General features: G+C 42.9%; 1 protein-coding gene across 4 annotated transcripts in view; it reads left to right on the forward strand.

The window, feature by feature from the left end:
- Positions 1-21,279, forward strand: part of mycbpap (mycbp associated protein) — a 24,483-nt gene extending 3,204 nt beyond the window's left edge. Inside the window, exons 2-19 of one of the 4 annotated variants that reach the window (XM_058380622.1) lie at positions 2,623-2,747; positions 3,295-3,472; positions 3,585-3,691; positions 4,046-4,220; positions 5,459-5,574; positions 5,964-6,114; positions 6,248-6,360; positions 12,176-12,297; positions 12,522-12,630; positions 12,710-12,902; positions 14,029-14,216; positions 14,334-14,480; positions 17,283-17,408; positions 17,556-17,707; positions 18,078-18,196; positions 18,310-18,422; positions 18,527-18,667; positions 20,098-21,279. In XM_058380622.1, the coding sequence (XP_058236605.1) occupies positions 2,623-2,747; positions 3,295-3,472; positions 3,585-3,691; positions 4,046-4,220; positions 5,459-5,574; positions 5,964-6,114; positions 6,248-6,360; positions 12,176-12,297; positions 12,522-12,630; positions 12,710-12,902; positions 14,029-14,216; positions 14,334-14,480; positions 17,283-17,408; positions 17,556-17,707; positions 18,078-18,196; positions 18,310-18,422; positions 18,527-18,667; positions 20,098-20,184 (2,462 nt within the window). In that variant the 3' untranslated portion in view covers positions 20,185-21,279. The remainder of the gene's footprint in view (positions 1-2,622; positions 2,748-3,294; positions 3,473-3,584; positions 3,692-4,045; positions 4,221-5,458; positions 5,575-5,963; positions 6,115-6,247; positions 6,361-12,175; positions 12,298-12,521; positions 12,631-12,709; positions 12,903-14,028; positions 14,217-14,333; positions 14,481-17,282; positions 17,409-17,555; positions 17,708-18,077; positions 18,197-18,309; positions 18,423-18,526; positions 18,668-20,097) is intronic. The other 3 variants (XM_058380623.1, XM_058380624.1, XR_009203673.1) reach the window with 3 other exon arrangements.
- Positions 21,280-21,366: the final 87 nt, after the last annotated feature.

Below are 21,366 nucleotides of genomic sequence, written 5' to 3' on the forward strand. Positions count from 1 at the left end.
CCTGCTGGCTAAAACTCTCCACTGTCTGGATGATGATGATGTGATGCTACAGAGTCTTTGTCTATCTGATTACAGACTGAACTGATTAGACCTACTCCATCAGTGGAACTCTTCTCATGAAGAAGTCACTAGTGAGGGTTTAGACATCTTTACTGCTGCGTTTGATGAATCAGCTCCGTACACAATTCAATTCCATTTAATTTCTATAGTGCTTTTAACAATGGACATTGTCTCAAAACAGCTTTAAAGAAATATAAGAAATATGGTACAAAAAGTTTAGGATTAATGTTAGTCAGAAGGTTCAAGATTAATATTAAACTCAGGGGCGGACTTAGTGATTTGGGGGCCCTAAGCGATTCCAGGTATGGGAATCTCGCGCATGTGCAGTATGATAGGAACGTTCCACTATTTATGAATCATGGGGGGGCCCCGCATTTGAAAAGATGTAATAATAACGGTAAAATCTTAATGGTTATAGACTGACCATACAATATATGATAGAAAATTAATAAGTACTCTATGATTTATATAGGCTTCTTGGTATTGGTCGGGGCCCCCTAATTCCCCGGGGCCCTAAGCAGTTGCTTACCTTGCTTATTGGTTAAGTCCACCCCTGGTTAAACTTATATTTCAATTCATTTGTATTTATCCCTAATGAGCAAGCCTGAGGCGACTGTGGCGAGGAAAAAGTCCCTTAGATGAAAGAGGAAGAAACCTTGATAGGAACCAGACTAAAAAGGGAACCCTTCCTCATCTGGTATACACTGGACAGTGTGATTATAATCACCAGAGAGTGTGATTATAAATAATGTGCTTTCTACAGTCAATTGGAGTTGTGTAACCAGGAGCTCCTGAGCAACTCCAAAATTAGCTCAATTAGCTCATCTGAGTTCCTTATTAAGTCCTCCATGCTGCAGCCTTCAAATGCTCAATGATGGAGATACAGCTTGTGTGTATTAATTAGGAGGTTGTTCTCCTCAAAAACCACAAGGGGTGGGCATCTTCTCTTTGATTATATGAAATCTTCATGACGCAGAATCCAACTGGAGCTGGTGCATCTCTAGATGCTTCAGGATACTAGAAGTGTTGGCCTCTTCTCACTGAAGGTCCGAAATCTTCCTGAAACAACATGAACTTTAGAAATTCATCTACATATACATTCACAAATTCCACAGTTCAGCCTGATTTGTTATCAGTTTTCCAGAATTCAGCCGAATTCACTGTAACCAAAGCTTTAGAATTTACTCAGAAAAAGTGAGTAAACAGTTTGCACTCTGTTTTAATTGGGTCGGTTTCATCCCATGATAATCAGGCAGTCTGGGTAGAAGTGATCCGTTATTATAGATTTCAGTGGCTGACTAATGAACTTCAGTAAAATTGGAATGATTTATGGACTGTATTTACCCACAGTGACATCAAATCCTTTCAAAATAAAATAGAAAACTCCAGATGGCATGATATACTGAAATTAAAACCAATACAATTAAAAAACAATTTTCTTTTCACAGCATCATTCTGCTTTACATCAAGCACAATCATTACTGTCACTGAATAATGGCTTGCTGCATCATTCTTATAACTTCTCCTGGATTCTCCCTCTTGCCCCCCTGACACTCTCACACTTTCTCTCACCCTTTCATAACTCTCTGGGTCATCTTTTGTCCGAACACACGGGATGTTCCTGCTGTACTTTTCCAACCAGAAGCGTTAAGAGAGGGACAATAAGGGTGAAAGATGAAGCATGGTGGGGAAATTTATCTATTAAATAATAAAATGCAGCCGCCAGTTTTAAAGAACGATGTTACAAAAGGAGGTCAGTGTGTCGCTGACTCTTCAGTGTCCTGATGTATGTAATGGGGTCAGCGCTGTCTGTCTTCTCTTTCAGCCTCTGCATGAGACCAGCTAGAATTTAAGTGTTTAATCGTAGCAGAGCCACTGATTACTTCTAGATGCTTCTAGCTGATACACTGAACATCTTCCATCCTGGCAAAAAGGCTCGTGGATCTGGGGCTCAGTATCTGCATTTAAAAAGCGATTTTGTTGTCACTTAGTGCAACACTAAATAAATGGGTTTGTGGAGACGGTGGCGTGGCCGAGCGCCGGTTTGTGAATGTAGGGCGGAGTCAGGAAGAGTGAGCAGTGAGGATCTAGATGTGAATGTCTTCGGTAAACAGACAGATTTCTTTAAATGTGTCTTTCACCACATTTGGGTCTCTGGCTCTCATCAGCCTGTCTCTGCTCAATAGAAACCAGAAATAAAAGAGAAAATGGTACAGTAGAAAAGAAACATGACAGATCCTGGATGTTTTTTAAGAAGCCTGTGATACTACTCTCATCAGATCCTGCTATATCAGGACAGACACCTGACAGCCAATCAGAAACAAGCATCTACTCTGTGTGAAAATGTAATACGATAGAAATAATGTTATACAAACATGCTCGTCTCTTCTCTTCTCTTCTCTTCTCTTCTCTTCTCTTCTCTTCTCTTCTCTTCTCTTCTCTTCTCTTCTCTTCTCTTCTCTTCTCCTCTCCTCTCCTCTCTCTCTCTCTCTTCTCTTCTCTTCTCTTCTCTTCTCTTCTCTCTTCTCTTCTCTCTTCTCTCTTCTCCTCTCCTTGGCTCAGATAAGAAGCGTGGGAAAGCATCAGATGAGTGTCAGTGTGCTGTGAATGAGGAGCAATGGATGAGTCCCACTGTGAATGATGAGGACATCCTGAATCTGGCCATCAGACCCAAACACCTACAGAAGGTAAAGAGAGAGAGAGAGAGTTAGATACAAAAATGATAGAAAAAGTCCAATCTATAGCATTTGACTTTACCAGGTATGTGCTTTATGATGTGATGGTTTGGTTTGAGGCAGTAAGCAGTTCTGAGTGAACATAGTAAACAGCAATCAACTGATGATCAAGTGTGCCTTACAACATATTACAGATGAAGTAATAGAATCCACAGTTTGGTTTGTCCAAAATGTCAAAATCTTTACATATTATAAGGGGAAAAAATCCACATGTGTATGAGGAATCTCAAATGGAAATATGAAGTTCTATCATATCATACAGTTAATAAGAATTACTTTTGAGTTTTATACAACATTTTAGAGTTTATAAAACAACACCCAGGTAAAATCAATTAATAAATTAAAATTCATACGTTTTCCCAAAGGCAGCGGGAATCCTTTTTCATTGATGTGAAGGTGCCATTATTTTCCACAGCTCAGTGTAATGCGAGTCAGGGTGAAGTGGACATGGAAATAACAGCTGGAGATGAGTTTATTATGATGTATGAGTTTTATACAGTCTCAGTTCACACAGCTGCGAGCCCCTCGACCCCCAAAAGACTCCCAAAAGCCCAGAGCGACAAGCCGCGTGCTGGTCCGTAAGACCCGCTCTCCTGATGACCTCAGTACTGGTGTTAGGGTTGCCATGGCGAGGCTCCTCCCAAAGAATGCTGAACTTCAGCCACTGGATTATACTGGTGAGCATAAACGATGTAAAAATCCTGTCACTAAAGAAATTGTTTGCAAACTGCACTAATATAAAAAAATAGCCAAGCAGTTAAAATACCATCTTCTTCAACTGTTTCTAAGATCCTGGAGGGCCACGCTTTGATGCCCAGGGCATGGTCCTGCCGCACAGCATCCTGGGAAGTCTGGAGGACTTTAGGAAGGAGATGGAGGCTAGAGGAGAGATGGAGGTGAGAATTTTTTTTTTATGAAGCATTAAATGAATCTTCAACACTAAAGCTTAACCTAGGGAATTTGATCTCTGTCATCAAAACATGAGGTGATGGTAGCTCAAGTGGTTACGGCTTTGGGTTGTTGCCCTGGAGATCGAGGTTCAAGCCCCACCACTATCAAGCTACCACCATTAGGCCCTTGAGCAAGGCCCTCTGCTTCAGAGGTGCTGCATCATGGCTGACCGTATGCTCTGACCCCAACCCTCCAAGGATGGAATATGTGAAGAAAGAATTTCACTGTGCTGTAATGTATATGTGACAAATAAAAGCAACTTAATTCAATGCTGTGTTTTACTGCATTTGTCTCTTTAGCTCGTTAAGAGAATTCCTGATGTGAACAAACAACAACCTTTGGGCTGTGGAGGACAGAAACCTGAAGAGAAGACCAAATCTCGTCTACACTATGGGCAGGACCAGCAAGGACACGCCCTTAATCACTGGTCTTATCACATGGCAGAGAGACGCCGGCAGAAGAACTTCATCTCCAGTGAGTCCATAACATTTCACAGTGCAGGCAGAGAATGAAGTGCATACATGTCAGTGGACTAGCAGGAGAAACTGCTAGTGTTGGAGTCGTGATTGTGAAGCTCAGAGGCCTTTATGAAAACTCAAGCAGGAATGAACCTAAAAATAAATATGTAAAAAGACCTCTTCACCTCTGTTACATAAATCCAGTAGCACTGTAGGAAGCAGGAACAGTAAAGAGCTCCATACTCGTCCATACACACAAAGACAAAGTGAGTCAGGGTAGATGTAGCCTACACCATCAGCCTACACTAAGGGTAATCCCTCTACCATGTGTGTGTGTGTGTGCGCTACAGAACACACTGTCTCTTCACACAACTGTGTAAATGTTCACATAATACACACACACACAGTTGAATGAATCATTTGGAGATGAGTGGGTGTGCTAGGTAGATGTGATGCGAAATAAACCACAGTCTCTGCTCACTACAGCTCTAAAATCCATGTCATTTTTTCTTTCAGCCATTTTAAGAAATGCCAAATGTCTATTAGGAAAACACCCTCCCTCCACATCCCCCCTTCCCCCACAGACACACATTATAAATACATTATGAGACATTCTATTCTATTCTGAGACATCAATTTAGAACAGTCTTAAAACAACTGATGTGAAAGACCTCGTATGACTTCATGTGTTTGGTTAACTTCCTGAAATGATATGGCTTTATTCTGGTTCATTGTGTGGAGGCTTCACTCAGCATGTCATAAACTGCACTAACACAGGGGTTCCCAACCCCCAAGCCCGGATCATTTGGTACCGGGTCACAAAACATCAATAAACTTTTAATAATGTTAAATATATAAAATGTAAAATTATATATATATATATATATATATATATATACATATATATATGTTTTTTTTTTTTAAATGGTCTTCTTTCTTTTAAAAACTCCAATCGCCCCACCCCAGGCCATGGAAAAAGTTGTCCGGTATTAAACCGGTCCATGGTACTAAAAAGGTTGGGGAACCCTATACTAACACACTCTCAGTGTTGTTGTGACTTTGAACAGCGTTTTGAAACATTGGAGACTCTGTGAGCTGGAAAACCTCTTGTTTAAAGGTATCAAAGTTGTGACATTTGCATCGTCTCTGAGGCTTTAAGACCCGAGGACTACATTGTAAGAGCGCTAGCCTGTTTTGTTCTCTGCAGCAGGATGGCTGATGGAGGAGCCGCTGATGTTCTGTATTGTGTGTCAGATTTGTTGCAGAAACCGGTGGAGGATCTGCTGATGAACCATTCGAACAGATTCAGAGAAACTCAGGAGCAGAGGGAACTGATTAGCCGAAGACTTCCCGCATTACACTATGGACATGTGATTATAAATAAATTCCTCTTATATAACATTCCAACAAGAAGCCAAGTGCATGATGGGTCTTTTGTACCATTTCGGGTATATCATTTAGATATTTAGATCAGGGGAGTCCAGTTTAATCCAGAATGAGGCGTTGTAGGGGCAGGTTTTCATTCCAACTGAGAAAAAGCCACACTTGAGTCTATTAAAAGCCAAGGTCAGCTGATTAAACAGGTGGAATCAGGCAGCTTCTGCACCCACATCGGTGCTTTGCAGAGAAGATTGGACACTGCTGGTTTAGATACTAGGTTACATAAGCAGTGTTAAGATTTCATGAGTGCAGCTAAGCTCTGTTATGACAAAAACTCATTCTTCCTCCCTTCCTTTCTTTCCTGGTTGCGTTCTGTCAGGGTGCCCGTGTGGGCAGTGAGTTCTGGAGTGTTCCACAGCAATTTGGGGATGAACTGAGTGGAATCACAGCCACACTGACCCAGCAGGAGAGAGGACACGTGAAACCCATCACACACATCACACAGCCCCATATAACACGCCTGGAGTCTGGTACACCACACACACACACACACACACACACATGGAAAGTCATTGTACATGGCTTGCTGTTTTATACAATGTATGTATTATGTTTTATGTGTTATTGTGTATCGTGTGTGTGTGTGTGTGTGTGTGTGTGTAGGTAATGTCCTATCTGAGCGCTCAGCCAGTAGAGTGTGGAGTCACAGTCAGTTCCTGAAGCATCGCCAAAATGAGCTCAGAAATGTACTGAGTGACCTCGAATTCAATCAGCCTGTAAGACACACACACACTCATTCTTCATGCTCATAATATTTAATGACTCATTAGCTACATAAGCCACATGGCTCATTTAAATATGTTCCTCTTAGTGCTGTGTATCATCTGAAATATGAAATAATCAGCAGTCTGAGGTGGAAACAATACACTGCCAGGCCAAAAGATTCAAATTTTTAATTTAAGTTTCCAACAGATGAAAATTCCTAATGCTTTTGTAGCAACTAAGCACATAAATATTCTTTTTTATCTTCTTCTTTTACTTCTCTTTTTTCCTCTACTTTTTTAAGTCTATAAAATAACTTTTTATTAAGTCCTTATTGTCCTCTAAAGGGGGAGAAAGCAACTAGGACCTGTTTCTTACACAACTTCTTACACAACAAAGACACTACAGACACTGAGACCACGCCTCCTTTACTGCACTGACAGAGAGGCTACGCTTCCTTTACTGCACTGACAGGCACAGAGGCCACGCTTCCTTTACTGCACTGACAGGCACAGAGGCTACGCTTCCTTTACTGCACTGACAGAGAGGCTACGCTTCCTTTACTGCACTGACAGGCACAGAGGCCACGCTTCCTTTACTGCACTGACAGGCACAGAGGCTACGCTTCCTTTACTGCACTGACAGAGAGGCTACGCTTCCTTTACTGCACTGACAGGCACAGAGGCCACGCTTCCTTTACTGCACTGACAGGCACAGAGGCTACGCTTCCTTTACTGCACTGACAGAGAGGCTACGCTTCCTTTACTGCACTGACAGGCACAGAGGCTACGCTTCCTTTACTGCACTGACAGGCACAGAGGCCACGCTTCCTTTACTGCACTGACAGGCACAGAGGCTACGCTTCCTTTACTGCACTGACAGGCACAGAGGCTACGCTTCCTTTACTGCACTGACAGAGAGGCTACGCTTCCTTTACTGCACTGACAGAGAGGCTACGCTTCCTTTACTGCACTGACAGAGAGGCTACGCTTCCTTTACTGCACTGACAGAGAGGCTACGCTTCCTTTACTGCACTGACAGAGAGGCTACGCTTCCTTTACTGCACTGCCAGGCACAGAGGCTACGCTTCCTTTACTGCACTGACAGAGAGGCTACGCTTCCTTTACTGCACTGACAGGCACAGAGGCTACGCTTCCTTTACTGCACTGACAGAGAGGCTACGCTTCCTTTACTGCACTGACAGAGAGGCTACGCTTCCTTTACTGCACTGACAGAGAGGCTACGCTTCCTTTACTGCACTGACAGGCACAGAGGCTACGCTTCCTTTACTGCACTGACAGAGAGGCTACGCTTCCTTTACTGCACTGACAGGCACAGAGGCTACGCTTCCTTTACTGCACTGACAGAGAGGCTACGCTTCCTTTACTGCACTGACAGAGAGGCTACGCTTCCTTTACTGCACTGACAGAGAGGCTACGCTTCCTTTACTGCACTGACAGAGAGGCTACGCTTCCTTTACTGCACTGACAGGCACAGAGGCTACGCTTCCTTTACTGCACTGACAGAGAGGCTACGCTTCCTTTACTGCACTGACAGGCACAGAGGCTACGCTTCCTTTACTGCACTGACAGGCACAGAGGCTACGCTTCCTTTACTGCACTGACAGAGAGGCTACGCTTCCTTTACTGCACTGACAGGCACAGAGGCTACGCTTCCTTTACTGCACTGACAGAGAGGCTACGCTTCCTTTACTGCACTGACAGAGAGGCTACGCTTCCTTTACTGCACTGACAGAGAGGCTACGCTTCCTTTACTGCACTGACAGGCACAGAGGCTACGCTTCCTTTACTGCACTGACAGAGAGGCTACGCTTCCTTTACTGCACTGACAGAGAGGCTACGCTTCCTTTACTGCACTGACAGGCACAGAGGCTACGCTTCCTTTACTGCACTGACAGAGAGGCTACGCTTCCTTTACTGCACTGACAGAGAGGCTACGCTTCCTTTACTGCACTGACAGAGAGGCTACGCTTCCTTTACTGCACTGACAGGCACAGAGGCTACGCTTCCTTTACTGCACTGACAGGCACAGAGTCTACGCTTCCTTTACTGCACTGACAGGCACAGAGGCTACGCTTCCTTTACTGCACTGACAGAGAGGCCACGCCTCCTTTACTGCACTGACAGGCACAGAGGCTACGCTTCCTTTACTGCACTGACAGGCACAGAGGCTACGCTTCCTTTACTGCACTGACAGGCACAGAGGCTACGCTTCCTTTACTGCACTGACAGAGAGGCCACGCCTCCTTTACTGCACTGACAGGCACAGAGGCTACGCTTCCTTTACTGCACTGACAGGCACAGAGGCTACGCTTCCTTTACTGCACTGACAGGCACAGAGGCTACGCTTCCTTTACTGCACTGACAGAGAGGCTACGCTTCCTTTACTGCACTGACAGGCACAGAGGCTACGCTTCCTTTACTGCACTGACAGAGAGGCTACGCTTCCTTTACTGCACTGACAGGCACAGAGGCTACGCTTCCTTTACTGCACTGACAGAGAGGCTACGCTTCCTTTACTGCACTGACAGGCACAGAGGCTACGCTTCCTTTACTGCACTGACAGAGAGGCTACGCTTCCTTTACTGCACTGACAGGCACAGAGGCTACGCTTCCTTTACTGCACTGACAGAGAGGCTACGCTTCCTTTACTGCACTGACAGGCACAGAGGCTACGCTTCCTTTACTGCACTGACAGAGAGGCTACGCTTCCTTTACTGCACTGACAGAGAGGCTACGCTTCCTTTACTGCACTGACAGAGAGGCTACGCTTCCTTTACTGCACTGACAGAGAGGCCACGCTTCCTTTACTGCACTGACAGGCACAGAGGCTACGCTTCCTTTACTGCACTGACAGAGAGGCTACGCTTCCTTTACTGCACTGACAGAGAGGCTACGCTTCCTTTACTGCACTGACAGGCACAGAGGCTACGCTTCCTTTACTGCACTGACAGGCACAGAGGCTACGCTTCCTTTACTGCACTGACAGGCACAGAGGCTACGCTTCCTTTACTGCACTGACAGGCACAGAGGCTACGCTTCCTTTACTGCACTGACAGGCACAGAGGCCACGCTTCCTTTACTGCACTGACAGGCACAGAGGCCACGCTTCCTTTACTGCACTGACAGAGAGGCTACGCTTCCTTTACTGCACTGACAGAGAGGCTACGCTTCCTTTACTGCACTGACAGGCACAGAGGCTACGCTTCCTTTACTGCACTGACAGAGAGGCTACGCTTCCTTTACTGCACTGACAGGCACAGAGGCTACGCTTCCTTTACTGCACTGACAGGCACAGAGGCTACGCTTCCTTTACTGCACTGACAGAGAGGCTACGCTTCCTTTACTGCACTGACAGGCACAGAGGCTACGCTTCCTTTACTGCACTGACAGGCACAGAGGCTACGCTTCCTTTACTGCACTGACAGGCACAGAGGCCACGCTTCCTTTACTGCACTGACAGGCACAGAGGCTACGCTTCCTTTACTGCACTGACAGAGAGGCCACGCTTCCTTTACTGCACTGACAGGCACAGAGGCTACGCTTCCTTTACTGCACTGACAGAGAGGCTACGCTTCCTTTACTGCACTGACAGAGAGGCTACGCTTCCTTTACTGCACTGACAGAGAGGCCACGCTTCCTTTACTGCACTGACAGGCACAGAGGCTACGCTTCCTTTACTGCACTGACAGGCACAGAGGCTACGCTTCCTTTACTGCACTGACAGGCACAGAGGCTACGCTTCCTTTACTGCACTGACAGAGAGGCTACGCTTCCTTTACTGCACTGACAGAGAGGCCACGCCTCCTTTACTGCACTGACAGAGAGGCCACGCCTCCTTTATTGCACTGACAGGCATTGTGGCCATGCCTCCTTTACTGCACTAACAGGCATTGTGGCCATGCCTCCTTTAATGCACTGACAGGCATTGTGGCCACACCTCCTTTATTGCACTGACAGGCATTGTGGCCACACCTCCTTTATTGCACTGACAGGCATTGTGGCCACGCCTCCTTTATTGCACTTACAGGCATTGTGGCCACGCCTCCTTTATTGCACTGACAGGCATTGTGGCCACGCCTCCTTTATTGCACTGACAGGCATTGTGGCCATGCCTCCTTTATTGCACTGACAGGCATTGTGGCCACGCCTCCTTTATTGCACTGACAGGCATTGTGGCCACGCCTCCTTTATTGCACTGACAGGCATTGTGGCCATGCCTCCTTTATTGCACTGACAGGCATTGTGGCCACACCTCCTTTATTGCACTGACAGGCATTGTGGCCACACCTCCTTTATTGCACTGACAGGCATTGTGGCCATGCCTCCTTTATTGCACTGACAGGCATTGTGGCCACGCCTCCTTTATTGCACTGACAGGCATTGTGGCCACACCCGTTTTTATCCTACAGAAATGAAAAGTGGTCAGGCCTACATCAATGTAATAATGTTCCTTTTCAGGTAAGGTTGTCTGTCTCACACACACACACATACACACAAACACACACACACATACACACAAACACACACACACACAAACACACACACACATACACACAAACACACACACACATACACACAAACACACACACACACAAACACACAAACACACACACACAAACACACACACACATACACACAAACACACACACACACAAACACACAAACACACACACACAAACACACACACACACAAACACATACACACAAACACACACACACACAAACACACCATGTTCCCAGGACGCACAGCTTCTTGCATTGTTAGTGCTAATTTTCAGCAATTATCACACACACACTATAATAGCACCCTGGCATGGCCTTCTGTTCTTTCGTTCCTGTCCTCTGAGTCTCTCTCTCCCTCTCTCTCCCTCTCTCTCCCTCTCTCTCTCTCTCTCTATCCGTGATGTTTCAGTGCACAGATGTGTTACACACTGTCCTGTTGTAGACTTACAAGGACACTGATAGTGAAAAAAAGATTTTGAAATACAGAAATCGACATCGAGCAAGATCAGTGTGTCTCCAAGTTGGAGGAATTGAAGGAAGACAATGTACAGAACACCAGATCACTCATTTTTGAAAGTGGAGAGAAAAAATAGGAGAAAGTTTTGAAAACTTTTGAATGATCATATGGAAGAATGACATAGTATACTTCCTACCCACTAATAGTTACATTCAGGGTTTGTGGAACATCTGCAAAACAAGTTCCTGTTCTCAATTCCATTATAGCAGCTACAAATAGCCATTCCCTCACCAGCATCTTCTCTTTCTAACTGTCTCGAAGTTAATATGACAAATAAACACAGACTGTCATGTCACCAAGAAACCAGAAAGAAGCCTCTTTACTGCACTGACATGCACAAAGGCCACACCTCCTTTACTGCACTTAGAGGCTCAGAGGCCATGCCTCATTATTGTACTGACAGACACTGAGGCCACACCTTCTTATGTTGGGTCAGCCTTAATATGTTGGTTCAACACTATTAAATTATGATGGACCCAACTGTAGTAAATAAGTTAAATGAATCCTAATTAATTAAGTTGACTGAACCTAAGCACATGATGTTGGGCCAACAAAATTCATTAATGCTGAAAGAAAACCTTAATTTACGTAGAAATTCTTTCCATGATTCAATTAAGTTCATTTAAAGAGTTATTTTTTGAGTGTATAGAGAATTAATCAACATCTCCTGACCAATCACAATCCAGTAATGATTGTGTAATTTGCATCACTTTTAATGGTTGTTAGTGGGTAGGTAATATGGCCTCTCTCTCTCTCTCTCTCTCTCTCTCTCTCTCTCTCTTGCAGGAGATGGATGGGTTGGAGATTGTGGGCACTAGTCAACCTTTCACCTCTGAGTCAGTGGAATTCTGTAGGAAGCTGGAGCAGAATGAGGAGGACAGGAGCGAGGGAGAGCAAAAAGAGAATGAGTAGGTTCCTTTCTACATCTACATAGAATTATTCACTATGTAACTCGTTTTCAGGTAAAACTGTACTTTAAGCACTATCACTATAACTATAACTATCACCTGCACTTCATACAGGATTTGAAATAAATTATGAGCCTGAATTTAGAGTAGAAATTATGTCAACATTCTGTAGATATTTCAGTGATGAAGCGTGATTCTGAACCTGTCTGTGATCATTGTTGAAGGGACCCACTGGCGCTTTTTGATGATGTCATGCTAGATGTGGAGCTGCTTCCTGCTCTGAGGATCAGTGGTGAACTGGCATGCTGGACTGGAAGCACCACCTCTCATCAGGTGCACTTTTGCGCCAAAAAAGGTTTGCAGATAAAGGTCGCAATTTATTGAAATGTTCTTTGTGTATGTGTGTGTTCAGGGAGAGGTTGGTGTCTCTGTCTGCCTGACATTCGAGGCTGTGGTGGGTGAGAGCACATGTTCTCACCTGGAACTGAAGAATGAGGGAAGCACGGCCATCTACTACAGCTGGCAGAAACTGGAGCTGCCACATAGCTTTCCTGAGGCCAAAACACATATGCACACTCAGCAATTTTACTTTAACACAGCAACAGGTATACACACACACACACAATATCTCACTCTAAACCAGGTCAAACTCAATGTTGCCCATAGGCCTGGGCCACAACAGCATTGTAGTGAGCCTTTGAAGGACCATAATGCAATGCTATTAACACACCATGGCCCTAAACACAGCAATCCTAAGCATGTCCCTGCAAAACCCACTACAGTCTCAATGCAGGTCCCTACAAAACACCCCCTAGTCCTAATCTAGGTTTTCACACACTACACTGCAGTCCTAACTTGAATCAGGGGTCTAGGTCCTCACAAAACATACCTCAGTCCTAAACACTGCAATGCTAATGCAAGTGCCCACAAAACACATTACAGTTCTAATGTAGGTCCCCAGAAAACACATGTGTTTGGCCTATTAGACTTGACTGAGACTTGACACTTGTGCTCTTAAAGAAGTCTCAAATGTTCTGCAAAGTCATAGTTGTGTGTTTCCATTGTTATGCTGAGTATGCTGAAGACGAGCAGTAGAAGGACGTCATTAGAAGTATCCCAAATTGCACACTTGTGCACAATTCAAGACCATGTTTCCATACACACACCTGTCTCACATAAAAACATAAACCCTTGTGATGGATACTGTCTGAACTCATTTCTTCCTTTATGTAAGTATTTTGACTTCTGGGGTTGCTTTCCAGCAAGAGGGACAAGATACTTTCATCACAGGCAACACAGATGGAGCCAAATTTAAGCAAGAAGAATGTATGCTGTACATTGGTGAAAACTTTCTGGAGGCATTGTATTCTGAAAGAAAGAAACCTGACTTCTTTGTAGGCCAAACAGCCTGGCAAGCCATTATAAATTTTGAAAGTTGCAAAATGATGTAAATACTGAATGTTAGCATGGATTAAATTCCCCTGGTTGAAAAACTCTAGTGAATGGAAGATGACACACCACATGAAAAAGAACTCATGGTCACTTGAATGAATATGTTCAGTACATTTATCGACCCATAATGTGTGCCATAAGAGCCTCTGGGATTTGCATGAATTTAATTTAGCATGCTTAATCCAAGTGATGCTAACAAACTTAACTGCTAAACATTTAGCAGATGCTAATAAATAATTCTGGTTACCATAACAACTGGTCACTCTGTCTCTGATACAGCTGTGATACTGCCAGGCGATATCATGAGAATTCTGTTCATCTTTAAGACTGTGAGCCCTGGGATCATGACAGAGGCATGGAAACTGCACACACACCCTGTGCTGATGGGCGGAGCCATACTTCAGGTCACACTAAAGGGCATGGCTCTGTACCAAGACAAAACTGCTGAACGGAGAACAGCCCTAGAGGTGTGTGTGTGATGTAAAATGTGTGTTAACGCATGACAGTAAGTATAAATTGTGTGTACATTAATGCAGTGTTCATGTGCATTTATGTATAGTAATATAAATGTGTGTATGATGTAGATGGAGCTGGAGCATCGAGTGGCTATGTCAGTCTGCAGGTCTGTGGTGTTCGAGTTGCTGCATGGGATTCATACTCCAGAAAGGCCAAGCTCACCAGCTCAACTCTATATGACAGAGGAGGAGCAATTTAATGCCCAGAATCCGAATGTAGGTCCTCAAGAAACACATTGCAATCATAATCTAGGCATTACAAAATGCACTACAATCCTAATGTAGGTCTTCACAAAACACAATACAATCCTACTGTAAGTCCTCACAAAACAAAATAATTCTATTGCATGTTCTCACAAAACACAATACAATCCTAATGTAGGTCCTTATAAAAAAACAATACAATCCTAATGTAGGTCCTCACAAAACACAAGACAATCCTTATGTAGGTCCTTATAAAAAAACAATACAATCCTTATGTAGGTCCTCACAAAACACAATACAATCCTAATGTAGGTCCTTATAAAAAAACAATACAATCCTTATGTAGGTCCTCACAAAACAAAATAATTCTATTGCATGTTCTCACAAAACACAATATAATCATAATGTAGGTTCTTAAAAAAACAATACAATCCTAATGTAGGTCCTCACAAAACACAAGACAATCCTTATGTAGGTCCTCACAAAACCAAATACAATCCTAATATAGGTCCTCACAAAATGCACTTACAATCCTAATGTAGGTGTTCACAAAACACAATTCAATCCTAATGTAGGTCCTAAAAAAAACATACAATCCTAATGTAGGTCCTCAAAAAAAACAATACAATCCTAATTTAAGTCCTCACAAAACAATACAATCCTAATGTTGGTCATCACAAAATGCACTACAGTCCTAACGTAGGGCCTCACAAAACACACTAGAATCCTAATCTAGGCATTGCAAAATGCACTAGAATCCTAATGTCGGTCCTCATAAAACACAATACAATCCTAATGTAGGTCCTCACAAAACACAAAATCATTCTATTGCAGGTTCTCACAAAACACTCTACAATTCTAATGTAGGTACATACAAGATTTTAATTTGGGGCCCCACAACACACAATACAAAACACACTGCAATCCTAATTTAGGTTCTCAAAAAACCCCCACAATTTTTCACTAATGTAGGTCCTCACAAACTCATAATCATAATCTAGGCATCACAAAATGCACTACATTCCTAATGTAGGTCCTCACAAAAAAACAATACAGTTCTAATGTAGGTACATACAAGGCAATCTACAATTCTAATGTAGGTACATACAAGGCAATCTACAATTCTAATGTAGGTACATACAAGGCAATCTAAAATTCTAATGCAGGTACATACAAGACACATTTTAATTTGGGGCACCACAACACACAATACAAAACACAATGCATTCCTAATTTAGGTTCTCAAAAAAACTCACAATTTTTCACTAATGTAGGTCCTCACAAAACATAATACTGTTCTATTGAAGGTCCCCACAAATTTTTCATTTGGGGCCCCACAACACACAATACAAAACACACTGCAATCCTAATGTAGGTCCTCATAAAAAAAACCCCCACACAATTTAGTCCTAATGTAGGCCATCGCAAAACACACTAAAATCCAATTGAAGGTTTTCACAAGCAAAAGACCACAATTTATTCAGAATGTAGGTAAGTCCTCACAAAGTACATTATAATCTTTAACTAGATTCCACCATATTAATTCAGTCCTAAAGTTTCCATAACTAGAGCCATTGTTGTAAAGAGCTCCATAACAAGAGCCATTCGTTTTTCATTCATTCATGAAAAAGATGCCACATATAATCAGTTCAGATGATAAAAGTGTGTTCTAACTGAGAGAAAACAGTACACATAACACCAAGAGGAATACTGAGATTCAATATCAGCACTTAGAAGCTAAAAGATGTCAACAAAATGAAAATTTAAAAATAAAGTCTAACAGCTGGAATGGAGAAAAAGAAATTGTTGCCTTTATGGATTATTATCTATGCTGTTATCAAACCTGAATAAATATAAACAGGAAACAGTATTCTTGCCTTGCTTACCAAGTAAGCGCTATCATTATAGCTGCATGTGTGTGTACGGTTACAATAATTATGTTGATGTGGATGTGATTGTCTTAATGATGCTTCTCTTTGCTGTCTAAGGCGTAAACAACACATCTTGTGTGAACATAATTTCTCTCACCACAGGAAATGAATGGAACCTGCAGCACAATAAACATAGTCAACATAGTAAATATAATAAACATAGCAACACGTGTTCACACAGACTGGTACATACTTTATATTTTTGTCTTACTGTCGTCTAGACCTATATGTCACGGAGGCCAGCTGTAGGTGCTGATGCTAGCGGCTGCAGTCTTTAGCCTCCTTGTTAGAGCACCCGCCTCCCATGTTGGAGACCCACTTGGAGAGGTTGCAAGTAGGACCTGGGGGTGTTACATATACACTGTTCCCTGTTTTGTTTTGATTTTTACCCATAATCCATAACCTCACAGGAAGTGATTCATGGGGACTTGTGCTTCCTTGCTGAGGTGCAGCTGCTTGAGCATTAAAACTGCTCGTCAGTCATCGAAAGACTGCTTGATCTATACTGAAAGCCTTTCTATCCTTAAAGACTTTTGCATACTTATTCCACACTTTTCCTGGAACACACACACACACACACAATGCTATATTCCATTAGCCGTCTAATTGGATCTAGGATCTAGGCTAGAACATTTCAGAAGCCCCTTGGGAGGCTTCATAAAAAAGCACGTTTTTGTCACACTGTTTTTGTACTCTGTTGAAACACCCTTATTCACACCACACACACATACACACAAATTATTTAGAAGAAAAGTAGTCTAATCTTATAACAACAAATGTTCATTTTATGTGCTGTTAATTAACTATGAGTGTGTTTGTGTATGTGTGTGTTTGTGTGTGTGTGTGTGTTTTTTTTTTTTTTTTTTTGGGGGGGTCGGGTTAGCTACACTATCATCATGAGCCAGTGGAGGCATTGAAGGGCCTGTGGGAGCAGGCAAAATGGTCAAAGGTCAAAGAGTCCAGAGCAACAGAGGACGTCTGGGATCTGTGTTTGAGCAGTCTTCATCAGGTGGAACTCTCTCATTCACACACACACACACACTTTCCAATGATGAACCCTGTAGTCCATGAATGAATAAAAAAGGGCCATTGTATTCCATGCTAAATCGTGGAGTAACATTAAGGCGTATGTGTACTTGCTCCTTCTGTCCACAAGGTGGTGATATGTTTGCCATCAGAAGACGCTGATACACAGGAGGACAGTGCAGGACTGAGCAAGGAGGAAGCTCTCAGCAGATACAACACGTTACTGCTGCGACTCCACCAATCACAGCCCGCCTCCATCCCTCTCACACTGCATCAAATAGGGTAGGTCCAAAAACCTGGGGTTCCTGTCCATATTCAAAGCAGAAGATTATTGTTAAGTATTGCTTTGCTTGCTGATATAAAACCACAGTCTTCCAACGCCTGTGAATTTTTGAGGCCACTTGGCACCAATATGGTCAATTTTTGAAGAATTTTAAGCTCTGGCTTCAGAGTTGTGCTAATGGAGTGTGAAAAAGAAATTGACCCAAACCAAGTTATGTGAAAAGTTATAAATAGTCGTGAGAGACAGGAATGATGCGAATGATCTGAGCTCAAAATAAAATCTTACAACATGAGTGACAAGTCATGGGGGTGTGGCCTTGATTCTGACCTTGGGAGGAAGAATCCTGGTTATGACTTTTCTGGTGCACAGGCTGCAGTTGTGGAGGGAGATGTTGGATGGTTTAGCCAGTGAAGCTCAGAGGCTCAGACATGTGCTAGGACTTCCTGAAAACCGTAACTGGGGAGAGACACAGCATGAATTAGACAGCAGTGAGTACATACAACTACTTTCATGACAGATTCATGCTCACACATACACAGTTACCCCTACACTACTGGCTTAACTATTAATTAGTTAATAAAGTAGTCGAATGGTTGCACAGAGGAAGAGCCAAAGAAGGAGGAGGTGATGGAAAGAAAAGCAGTGCCACTGATTAAAGGAAAGGAGGAGAAGAAAGGAGCAGCCAAACCTGCAGCCAAGGACAAACCTGCAGAGGTAATGAGTTGTAATAAGAGGGAGGGAACAGCAGAGGGCAGCAGTGTTATGCCAGCTTTGTGTGTGTGTGTGTGTGTGTGTGTGTGTGTGTGTGTGTGTTTTAGGAGCAAGGCCGGACTAAGAACAAGCCCAAAGAGGAAGAGAAGGTGTTGGGTTTGGAGAAGGAGATGAACATGCCCACACAACAACAAGAAGACATCAAAGCTGAACTACAGCAAAGATACCGATACACCCTACACCGGCAGGCATGGACAAACACACACACACACACACACACACACACACACACACACACACACCATACTCAGCTGCCATTATGAATACTACATTATTAATACTAATTAGTTAGTAACTGTTTTGGTGTTAATTAGCATAATTGCATGATGGTTGCATAAAATACTAAACATATGGGGTGCCAATAATTATGACATGTAGTTTTAATAAAAAACAACAAGAACAATAATTACAAGTTAAAATATTACTTGAATTACAGATTAATTTCTCTTATATTTTCGTGCAAGATTGATTCAGTTTTAACCCCAGCAGTTTTTACCCAAGGGTGCCAATATTTCTGGAGACATATTAAAGTCTGTAACCAGAGGCCATGATGTAGCAGCCATCACAGTAAACAAGTTTCATTCTCTTCGGGAAAGTGATGTTAGAGTTATTCTAAGTGTCTATAGTTTCCACTGGTCATTTATTATCTGCTGACTCAGCACTGTCATGCACTCATCCATACACAGATCTAAGACTGGATTTCTGTCTCATCTTCATCACTCAATCATCCATAACAGACTTCAACCCAGACCAGTAAAGAAAATCAACAAAATCCTATAGCCAGCCTCTTCTACTTTTGTGTCTCTCTCTCTCTCTCTCTCTCTCTCTGATTTCCTCTTCTCCTCCACTCAGTTCAGTTGTGAGCAGATTTATAGTCACAAATGACAGCAAATCAAATTATTATTGGATTAAAATATGTCTATTAATTAACAGCAATGATTTAATTATTATACAATCATTACACACCAACTATCCTCTCTCTCTCTCTCTCTCTCTCTCTCTCTCTCTCTCTCTCTCTCTCTCTCGTGTCTTATGAATTCAGCAGATGTTTGAAGCTCTTTGTTTTGTTGCAGCTCTCCACAGGACAGATACCTCTTCACTTTATAATGGAAGCATGTATACAATAGATTTTTCATATTCTCCACTTAGGAGTGTGTATAGCTCTCTCTGTCTGTCTGTCTGTCTGTCTGTCTGTCTCTGTCTCTCTCCCTCTCTCTCTGTCTGTCTGTCTCTGGCTTTCTCGCTCTGTCTGTCTGTCTCTCTCTCTCTCTCTCTCTCTGCTGTTAGCTTGGCTTCACTCACTTAGACTGACAGGACCAGTGTGAGTGACAGACATACATGCCACAGCTCTTTCACTGTTATTTACAGACACAGATGACACACATCCTTCACTGGGACTGAGACACCTAGGCCACGCCTCCTAGACTGGAAAAAATAACTAGCACAGAGGCCACGCCTCTTAGGCTGGAAATAAGAACTAGCACAGTAGCCACACAGATAAGGGTGCTTAGAACAGATAGAGAGACAGACACCAGTGATCTGGTTCTAACTAATACTATACAAATGTGATTGAGATAATGATGAACTGTGTGTGTGTGTGTGTGTGTGTGTGTTTCAGGTGTATGTGCTTATGGAGAAAATGATTGATTCTCTTGGAGATCTCTTCGAGGGACAAATCCAAGAAAACCTCCACAAAAGCAACTGAAACATTTCTCTCTATCATTTATCACAGTGCGCGTGCACACACACACACACACACACACACACATACACACACACACACACACACATACACACACACACACAGATCTGCACCCGGCATCAGTGTTACTCTAGTGTATGTCAACACTAGAGATGTTTCTAATAGAGAGAGCCTTTTTATAGCCCTCTGTCTCCATGATTGCTGTTTTCTTCATTCATTCCTGAATGAATGTCTCTCTTTATCCCAACCCATTCTTATATGCCCTGTCTCATCCCCTATCCATCCACACAAATCATATCTGGATCCCAACCCCATCCTTGCAAAGTCCTATCTTCATCCTCACAAGTTTTCTCACCTATATTCCTACCTCATCCTCACAAAGTCTTATTTCCATTCTCACAAATATCATCTGTATCCCTACCTCATCCTCACAAAGTGCACTCTCTCCATCCTCACAAGGTTTCTCACCTATTTCCATACCTCATCCTTGCAATGTCCCTTCTCCATCCCTTACCCATCCTCACAACTTTTATCCATATCTCTACCTCATCCTCTCAAAGTCCTGTCTCCATTCTCACAAGTTTTATCTGTATCTTTACCTCATCCTCACAAAGTCCTGTCTCCATTACCTCTCCATCCTTACAAGTGTCATCCATATCCCTACCTCATCCTCACAGAGTCCCATCTCCATCCTCACAAGTTTGATCCATATAACTATCTCATCCTCACAAATTGTTCTCTTTATTCTGACAAGTTTTCTCACCTATATCCCTACCTCATCCTCATAAAGTCCCATCTCCATCCTCACAATTTCATCTATATCCCTACTTCATCCTCGCAAAGTCCTGTCTCCATCCTCACAAATCTCCATCCTTATGCAATTTTTCCAATGTCATTTACAATCCCATCGTATTCTCAGAAAAAAACATCTCTATCTCTGACCAAGCCTCGTAAATCCTGTCTTGTCCTCACACTGTCGGTGTGACTGGAACCAGTACACCTGCTTTCATATGTACTGGAGGTGTACTGGATTTACAGCTCTTTATAAGTCGAGTGTTTATGAGTTTAAAAAAATCTTATTAAAGGAGTTTTCCTTTCTGTTGTGTGTTGATTTCTGCTCCTTAGATTTCACTCTCACTACCAGTGTTCAAATGGATTTTTGTTATCCAATCACAGCGGATCGGA

Source organism: Hemibagrus wyckioides, linkage group LG26 (assembly GCF_019097595.1).
Source record: "Hemibagrus wyckioides isolate EC202008001 linkage group LG26, SWU_Hwy_1.0, whole genome shotgun sequence".
NCBI classification, from domain to species: Eukaryota; Metazoa; Chordata; class Actinopteri; order Siluriformes; family Bagridae; genus Hemibagrus; species Hemibagrus wyckioides.